Source organism: Epinephelus moara, chromosome 17 (genome assembly GCF_006386435.1).
Source record: "Epinephelus moara isolate mb chromosome 17, YSFRI_EMoa_1.0, whole genome shotgun sequence".
Taxonomy (NCBI): Eukaryota; Metazoa; Chordata; class Actinopteri; order Perciformes; family Serranidae; genus Epinephelus; species Epinephelus moara.
Genome location: NC_065522.1, coordinates 10,865,550 through 10,874,924, shown reverse-complemented (window position 1 = coordinate 10,874,924; position 9,375 = coordinate 10,865,550). Strand labels below are relative to the sequence as shown.

At 42.2% G+C, this 9,375-nt stretch overlaps 1 protein-coding gene across 2 annotated transcripts; it reads left to right on the top strand.

The window, feature by feature from the left end:
• The first annotated feature begins 3,268 nt into the window (after positions 1-3,268).
• LOC126404072 (uncharacterized) lies at positions 3,269-7,470 on the top strand. 2 transcript variants are annotated; one of them, XM_050067043.1, is made up of 7 exons: positions 3,269-3,333; positions 3,704-4,045; positions 4,180-4,221; positions 4,304-4,414; positions 4,533-4,567; positions 6,704-6,841; positions 6,957-7,470. In XM_050067043.1, exons 1-6 carry the CDS (start codon positions 3,276-3,278, stop codon positions 6,824-6,826), a joined length of 711 nt encoding a protein of 236 aa, XP_049923000.1. In that variant the 5' UTR covers positions 3,269-3,275; the 3' UTR covers positions 6,827-6,841; positions 6,957-7,470. The 2 variants fall into 2 exon arrangements, with proteins under 2 accessions (XP_049923000.1, XP_049922998.1); XM_050067041.1 differs by having other exon boundaries at positions 6,704-7,470.
• The last annotated feature ends 1,905 nt before the right edge of the window (positions 7,471-9,375 follow it).

The window sequence follows — 9,375 nt, the reverse complement described above, 5'->3', positions numbered from 1 at the left end:
GATTCACAGGATCTGGGCTCAGATGAACTGAACTACGCAGCTCTACGTTTCCAGGCAAAGCCAAAAAGAAGCCGCAGACCTCCATCTGAGAGAGAGGTGGAGCCACATGTTGTGTATGCTGCCACCAGATAGACTCAGGAAACATCTGGAACAGCAGCTCAGAGTGGAACTGATGCTTTATCATATTAATCTACTGTTGGGGTTTATATGTGGTCTGTGTGTGAGTTGATTCACTGGCAAAAAATAAATCTGAAATGATGCTTCTGTATTTTCTTGCTCATGTTTCTTTCTGTCTCTGACTTTGTCTGAGAGTAAAAACAGCATGTGTAATGTGTGACAGAGGAGGAGTCAGAGAGGACACTGATGGCTGAAATGGTCTGTGCACAGAGGAGTGAGTAACGTACACATCATTTGTTTAACAGGAAGAGACAGCACAGTGTGGTCTGAGAACAACTGAGGTGAAGAGCAATGAGAGTCAGAGAGGACACTGATGGCTGAAATGGTCTGTGCACAGAGGAGTGAGTGACGTACACATCATTTGTTTAACAGGAAGAGACAGCACAGTGTGGTCTGAGAACAACTGGGGTGAAGAGCAATGAGGTCTCTGAAGTCAAAGCTCTGTGGAAAGTATAAAAGGAAGCTGTGAAAACTAGCTTGCTTATTTTATGGCAACATTAAACTAGCTGCTGTATTTAGACATTTGTAGAAATTGCGGACAAACACAGCTATTTCAGTAATTTGACTATTGCACCCTTAAAACATATATCAGTCTCTTCTGACACTGTTAAATCACTCTACTCCTCATCACTGACACAAAATCAACTGTTTCACTTTTCATTGTGCACATACCTAAGGCATAGTCTCAGGTTACAGTCTAATCTGTCAGGTTCCTATGTTGAAATGTGTTCACTGACATAGTTTGATTAGAGAACAGGGCAGTACGCTGTAATAAGTAACAGGTATTCTCATAATCAAGAGCACACACAGCAACAGGAAGGAGAATGTAAATGCCAATGGTATTCTATGCCAGATTTTACTATTGAAAAAAAACAAAAACTGTGCAGACTCATTCAAAAGTGATCTATCCTAATCAATCCCTTATATTTCACTAGAAGTGTGTGGTGGTGTATTTATCTGCAGAGACCCTGCTCCCTGTCTGTAGTTTATTATGTTCTTTTAATTATGCTGTGTTTGGGCTGTTCCTGGGCACAGCAGGTAGGTGAGGTCGGGACTACTAAAAGGCTGTGAAAAGGCGTCAGGCTGTAAGCAGCAAGAGGAAGCTATGAAAATCACGGATACAGCTCAGAAAAGAGCGCAAATACAGTGAGTGAGAGTGAATGTGGGGTTGGCTTTTACTTTCACTGGTGATACTGCTTACAAACAGAAACTAACAATTCCTGCATAGTAGGCTACACATTTAAACAATATGTGGGGCCCTGTCTTACACCCAGTGTAAAGTGGGCGACAGTGCAGGGCAACTGTCATTGCTAGTTCCAGACTGATGCAGTTGTCACATTCACGGCAAATGTACTTGCACCCATCTGTGCACCAATGTGCATGTAGGTCTCTAAAATCAGGCGCTCTTGATTATACATAGGCAGGTTCACAATGCGTACACCACGGTCCTTACACACACAGGGATGTGCGGATCAGTTACAGGTGGGTGAAATAATACATCATTAATGAGGAAAATATATTCTCTAAAATGTGAATATAGCAGAGAACAGAGCAGAGCTGCTGTTACACACTGTTACACACACTGTTTCACACTGTGCATTTACACACAAGAAGCAGCATAACTTCACTGATTATTTCAGAAGCTAAAAGGTTAGTTTTTTCCTCTCTCAAGTTTATAACTACAGTTTTTAGTTTTGCTGCGTAAATGTACCACGATATTTGCTGTAGACATTACTGCTTCAACTGCATTACTTATTATCAGCAGAAAATAGTGTGCTTCTCCAATTCGCCAAATATGCCATGTAAACAGCAATGTGCCAGATGCAAGTGCACCTGAATTTATATAGAACAGAAGATTAAAATCTGGTTATTGAATTCATGTTACACCCTAAACACACCTGTGATTAGTTAAGGGGCTAAATAGAACCCCTTTGCCCCTTGCACCTTACTTCACGCCCATATTTAGCGCCATTTAACTAGCAAAGTGGTGCTGGACATGCTCTAAATATACTTGCGCCATGCATTTCAGATCATGCGCTAAAGGTTATTTAAATAGGGCCACAAGATTCTACAGCCATGTTAGTGTCTGTGTGAGGCTGTACGTAGGCACAGCCACGTTTTGAGCCAGGTGCGGCAGCATGCTAACATCGTCACAGTGTCAGTGTTTGTGTTTCACGGCAATTCTTCAAACATTTGCTGGGTATCTCACTGAAAATCATAAAGGTCAACCTTACAGTGGTGCTAGAGGAAAAGGACATTTTTGCCTGGACCAAAGAGACAAAGAGGTAGGCTGATGGACCAACCGACCCACTGACATTACCATCTAATACATGATATCCATCTATGGTCAAGTTTCCATCCAAATGTAGCTTCAATTTTAACCAAATTTTCAGGAAATTGGAAAAAAAGCAAATTAATGCACATTCTCAGCTACTACTAGTAAATACTGGGAGTTTGGGGCATCGATAGGGGTAACTGGGTGCCATTAAATCATTGCAGAGTGACAATCAAATCTCAATGTGATAGAATTCATTTAAGGAATACTCAATAATCAGTTTTTCAGTGACGAGTGATGTTTAAGTGACATGCTTGATATACGCAGTGGGGTAGTAGTAGCTGATGAGGTGGGTGTTCTACTAGGTAGACAGGTATTTTATGAAGCAGGAAGTGGTCTCCCATATATTTCAGTGTTTTTTTGGCTAACCAGCCAGAAATACCCTGTAAACCTGCATATACCCTTCACTATACCACTTAATATACGTCATGATTCAGTAGCTCTACTTCCATTGCACTTAGTCATATTTTGTTTTTATCATTACTCCTACTCTTCCACCTTTTAGTAATTGCTTTTCATGTCAATGGAGGGAGAGGTTGTTCTGCATGTGCAATTATTTGTTTTCTCTCATATTGCATCTGACACAGATATAACATGATATTATATGAGTCTCTTTGAACCAAACTATCCTGAGCTTAAATATGTGTAAAGGCGCTGCATAAATGGCAAGTTAGTGTGAGCGGCAACATCAAAACAAAAGACCCCGCCTCTCTAAACCTCTTTATAAGAGCTCAGTGGCACAAACTATTCTCGCAGTGACACAATGAAACGCACAATGAGGAGCTTCACTTTGACAACAGCTTTACTTCTCTGCAACCTCAGTAAGTACTGACACTTGATTATACTCAGCATCAAATCATGTAACCAGAGACCCACTAGAATTTCAACTTGCAAACTGGAACTGAAGTAATTGTTGTCTTATTACAGTGTCATCGCACAAGTACAATGAAATTGGGTGGCTATTCATGCTGGTATAAAAGAGCAAAATTAGAGGCATGATTACAAAATAAGATAAATAAAATATAACTATAAAAAGGAAATAAAAAATCATAACAGCACATATTCACACATGCCATAGTGCACATTATGCTTATGGGTATAACATCACATCGCGCAAGAGATCACAGTGTATTATTGAGAGCAGTGATGGCTTCGTGATAATGCTCTTGTTGTCTCTGCTGTTTGTTTCAGGCTGGATCTCTGTCTCAGGTTCTGAGTCTCACACTGTGGAGGTCCAGCCTGGTGAAGAAGTCACACTGACGTGCACCAACATTTCCAGCAGTCCATGTCAGACCGACTGGTTCAGACTGATCAACAGAACCAAGCCCAGCTGCATCTCCTCCATGTACGGGGCTGATGGTGAAGCTTCGTTCTGTGATGGATTTCAAAGTGGATTTGAAATGAGCTCCAACATCTCCACTGTCTTTCTTAAAATCAAGCGAGTGGATTTATCTGACTCTGGAGTGTATTTCTGTGGATTCTACAAAGACAAACATACAGTCATCGGCGATGCAACACATTTGAAAGTTCAAGGTAAGAATAAGCTGTACTTCTTTCAGAAATCATATTTACAGTATATCTCAAATTTATTTCCACAGTATTGGGAAAACAAAATAAAGACAAATAAGAACCAATACTTCAAATTGTTTCTTCTTTTTTTAAAAAAGGTAATGGTGAATCAGACGGTGACCAGGATTTTGAGACTGAAAGTAAGGTTTTTTTTTTATTGCGCAACAGAGCCAGTATCACTATTGTTTAGGTCAAAGTCAAATCCTATCATTTGTGTTGTAGAGGAGCCTGATGGAATGACAAACCTAATGAGTGTGATCCTGGGTGGTGTGACTGTTCTCCTCACTGTAGTCGTCATTGCTCTGGCTGTTAAAATCAGAAAACTTCAGATAGGTACAGTTGATTTATTAGTTGTTGCACATCCTGTTGTATAAACTTGTAACAAATAAATCCAAAGCAAAGTATCTGGTCAGTGATTTTTATCTAATCAGGCTGATCTTTTGTCACATAGCTGAAAATGAAGAACTGCATCCGGAAAGAAACAAGGTAAAGTATTAGCCTATAGTCTATAGTCTTTAATGGTGGTATGAATTAGTATTTGACTTTTGTTTTAATCATTAATCAGTGCAAGTACTGATTCTGTGCTGGTTTCTAAAACATGTAGTTGACACTGCATGGAATATTATCTATGACCATCAATACTCAGCCTGTTCTTATTCCTAGGGCATCAGAAACAGCAGCTTGGTCAGCATCTGATTCTGATGCATACGTTGCCCCTGTAGCAGGGGTTGCGTTAACCGCATATTCTCGGTCATTGACCGTTTTTTTACAACAATGACCGGAAAATCTGAAGGCCGTCGGTCATTTTGACCGGTTGCAATTACCACCCCGGCCCACTTGGCGGCAGAGTGCACAGTCAGTGGTTTAAGTGGCTGCTGTTTTCACACTGCAGAGAAAAAGTCATTCATCTGCTTCATGTAGCGTTGTTGACCTAACGCCCTGGACACACCGGACGCGGAACCGAAGCGCAGCGCCCAGCAGCGGAGGCAGTTTTCAATTGCCGCCCATGTTAACCTATCTGACTGTCCACACAGGCCGCTGAGCAGAGCGGAGCGCCCGCGGTTCGGCATCTGGTCTATTTTTCACGCGAGCCGCGAGCACTTCTGTCAAGCTGGATAGAGCGGATCATACCAAACAGGAAGTCGGGCTTCTGTCAAGCTGGATAGAGCGGATCATACCAAACAGGAAGTCGGGCACAGAAAAGACGAGAGAATCCGGCCAATTTTCAAAATAATATAGCACGCACTGAGGAACGTGAGGAGAAAATACCGTGTTTATAATTTAAAAAAACACAACAGTGCATAACCGAGCACATTTTTCAATACCCTAATCACTTCATTACAATTTTCATTTTGTGTCACCGAGCCTACAGGCATAACTACATAACGCCCTGGACACACCGGACGCGTTAGTGCCTTCCGGTGTGTCCAGGGCGAAGCCTAATGGCATGGGTGTGTGCATGTCTGTTCATCTTTTCGTTCATGTCCTTATTAATGCACACTTTATAACTTGCTTGTTGGATTTATTAAAAACGAACGAATGAAAACTAAATGTTGAATACCTTTATAATCATTTAAAATGGAAAATTAAAATGACCGGTAAAAATAGATTATGACCGGATTTTTATGACCCTGTCGGTCAAAATGACCGGTGACGAAGAAGTCTAGCGCAACGTCTGCCCTGTAGCATCTGACAACGGGCTTTCAGCTAACTTCAGTGTAAACCCATCCACGGCAATGAGGAACTATTAAGAGCAGGAAAGTCTGAGTAGGGCAGGAGGGAGGGGAGGCGGATGGGTCCAAACAAACAGAGCACAGGACTTTCAAAGAGAGGACTGCTGTTTGTGTCCCGTATGCTGAATTTTTTAACAAGGCTTCGCAGTTGATGTGTCCAACGTGTCACATGGCACACATGACTTGTTCACTGATGCAAGGTACATGACAAGTGTACCCGAACTATGGTGGTGCACTGGTTAGCACTGTCACCTCGCAGCAAGAGGACCTGGGAACCTGGGGGGTTTCAAACCACAGGGTGGGGGAGCCCTTCTGTGCAGAGTTTGCATGTTCACCCCGTGTCAGCGTGGGTTTTCTCCAGGTACTCCAGCTTCCTCCCACAGTCCAAAGACATGCAGGTTAATTGGTGACTCTCTATTGCCCTTAGGTGTGATTGTGAGTGTGAATGGTTGTCTGTCTCTATGTGTCAGCCCTGTGATAGTATGGTCATCTGTCCAAGGTGTACCCCAGCCCCCGCCCAGTGTCAGCTGGGATAGGCTCCAGCCCCCTGCAACCCCTAAAAGGATAAGCGATTACGGAAAATGAATGAATGAATTATTTTTTATTATTTTTTCTAAACCTCTAACCAACTAGCTTTGTTGCCTGAGTCAAAAGTAGTTTTGGTGACAAAACCCATGTGTCCTCGGAACACAGAATTTAATTGTGAATAGACATTATGCATGTAATAAGCAGAAAATCGACAAGCCGTCTTCGAGGGTCTGATGCTATGTCTGACCGAAATTGATAATTGCGGTACCTCAAGTCACAGTTTAAAGTGTAGGGCCACTGAAAAAGGTGCCATATTTGACGAGTCGGGAATGAAAACGTTTTATAATACTCTGATTTGCAGAATCCATGCACTGACGACCTGAACTCTGCAGCACTGAGGTTCCTTCCAGAGACAATAAGGAACAGGAGGCCTGAATCAGAGAGAGAAGTGGAGACTCGCGTCATTTACACCGCCAGCAGATAGACTCGGGAAGCAACTGTAACTGCAACTCTCAGTGTAACATTGCAACTTTTTTTTTTATAAAGTTCCTAAACTGGTCAGTTCATCTTTGTTTCTTTTTTATTTTGTCTGCCTCCATTTTTTCATTTGACAGGGACAAGAACATAATTGATGAGGGGAAGACAAAAGGGACACTGATGACTGTTAAACTTACTCATATGGAGAGTCAAATGGTTTGTCAGGGGGAGGGAGAAATGAGTGAGATATCCCCTGACAGGAAGAGACAGCTCAGTGTGGTCTGAGCACAGCTAACATCAAAGTCACAAGGCCAAGTTAGTAAAATACAAAAAAGAAGCTGACTACTTTGTTTGTTTTTTTTGTTTTGTTTTTTTTAACAAAATATCAACATTTATTTGTATATATTTGGAAATACATAATAATAGAATGAACCAGCACCTAATGGTGACAAACTGTCTGCATGATAAAGTCTCCACCACAGGAAGACTTCATGACCACAAAAATCAAACAACTTGTTGTTTTTAAAGCCTAAGTAATGCTACTAAAGTTGTCATCACTTCACTACTGCCCATTGTCACCTTCTTCAAAGCCATGTTGTACAGTTTACTGTTATCTTTCATTCTATTTGCATGCAGCAAGAACTGTATCGATTTCTGTACTATTAAATATCCAGTGTAATTTGCAAAGGGCATTAGGATCACTTTGCCTAAAATCTATTTTTGTTAAAAACATTAAGTATTAAAGTATTTTTTTCTTGTTAGTATTTTGGTTCTTACATGCTTCTTTCTCTCTTGCTCTCAGTCTCTTTTTATAATTTTTCCTTGATCGTATTCTCAAGATGATTAAACAAAAGGATATTTGAGGTTTGATGGAGGAGGAGCCAGTAAAGGACGTTGATAATTTTCAAACGTCCTTATAGGGAGATTCTGCAGGAAGGGAGGTACACTATATTTTTCATATCTGACTGGACAAACTGACTTTTTTTTTAACTTTCTAACTGTCTCCATTGTATACTGACACGTAGTGAAGTGGGTATTAAAAATCGGAGGGGTAGCTTTGTATCCTGGCCCTGTTTGCATGCACTTGTGGGCAACAACAAGCATTGTGCCCCCTCTGTGTTATTTTCCACTGTGGTGAAAACACTTTGTGTTTCAGCTAAAGCGAAAGCCACAGGAAGACTGGCCGTCACCTCTCTGCAATAAAACCACAAGCAACAAGAGCTGTACTACTTTCACACAAAAGCCTAACAACTTTATCTTAAAAGGTGAACATATCTTGTTTATGTATATGTAGAAATGCAGTCCAGTCAGCAGTGAAATACTCTTTTCTCAAATTGTTACGTTCTTTGCAGACGACACTAATCAATTTCCTTACACTTATTTGACTCTTTTACCTTTTTACATCAGCACCCTGCTTGCAGAAGAAAATGCCTTGTGCAGCATGATACTTGCACAGCCAGATGACAGTGTCTTCCTCATTAAACTGGCATACCTAAAAACAAGGGTGGATATTTTATTTGACTGTTGGGGGGCACTATTAACAAACAAAAATCTCAAGAACCTCAGAGGGACACTGAATGTACTGTTATTACAATACTATTATTAGACTCCTTATGATGCAGACTCTATCACACACAAAAACATTAAGGACATTTTTCAAGTGCCCAACTGAATCCAAGTAACAGAAATATCATCCTGCCAGACAGACCCCTGGAATCCTTTAATACACTCAGTTACAGTGTATGTAAAGGTGCGGACACACCAAACCGACATCAAAGAACTAGTGGTGACGAAAGCCAACTGTTGCGTCATCTACGTCGCCTCACGTCACCCTGTTTCAGTTGTATTTGAACACACTACACGGATTACATCCGACGGCCAAGTGGCAAGTACGTTCTACGCCTGCGTGAGAGGAAATAACGCAAAAAGGGAAAGCGGAAGTCCGAGGAATGCATGAGATAAAGTAGCGGAGTCCTGACAGCCAAGGTGTTACCTATCTGTGCAGCCAAGCACCGCAGCCCCTCCACGGACTATAACATCCAGACAGTCCCGGTGTTTCCTCCGCAGGCTCCATTTCACTCAGCTGCCCGACAAACCCGCTGCTTCATCCCACTTTAACCTGAATAGCTAACCAGGGCTCGGTGCTGCGGTTGGATCCAAACAGAGAGCCAGGGCTAGCTCCGAGGCTAGCGGAGGCTAACTGGCTGTGCTTCCCTCCCGTCATGCTGCGGCTAACACTCCGCTAGCTGCTCCAAGCTAGCTCCGGTTTATTTTTTAGGTTAAAGTGGGAAGAAGCAGCAGGTCTGTCTGGCAGCTGAGTGAAGTGGAGCCTGAGGAGAAAGCACCGGTTAGCCCCGGTTTCACTACAGGCAGATTCACTCGCTACAGGGGCAAGGAAATAAAACCTGAACAGCCAATCAGAGTGATCTCTCTCACCGACAAGCTCCGCCACCGATTCAATATGCTCTGTCAGCCGAAAAGCCGCCGTGCCGGTGCGGGACACACCGCAAAAACTAGGCTGACAGACGCTCACCGACGGCTGACCGTCAGCTTGGT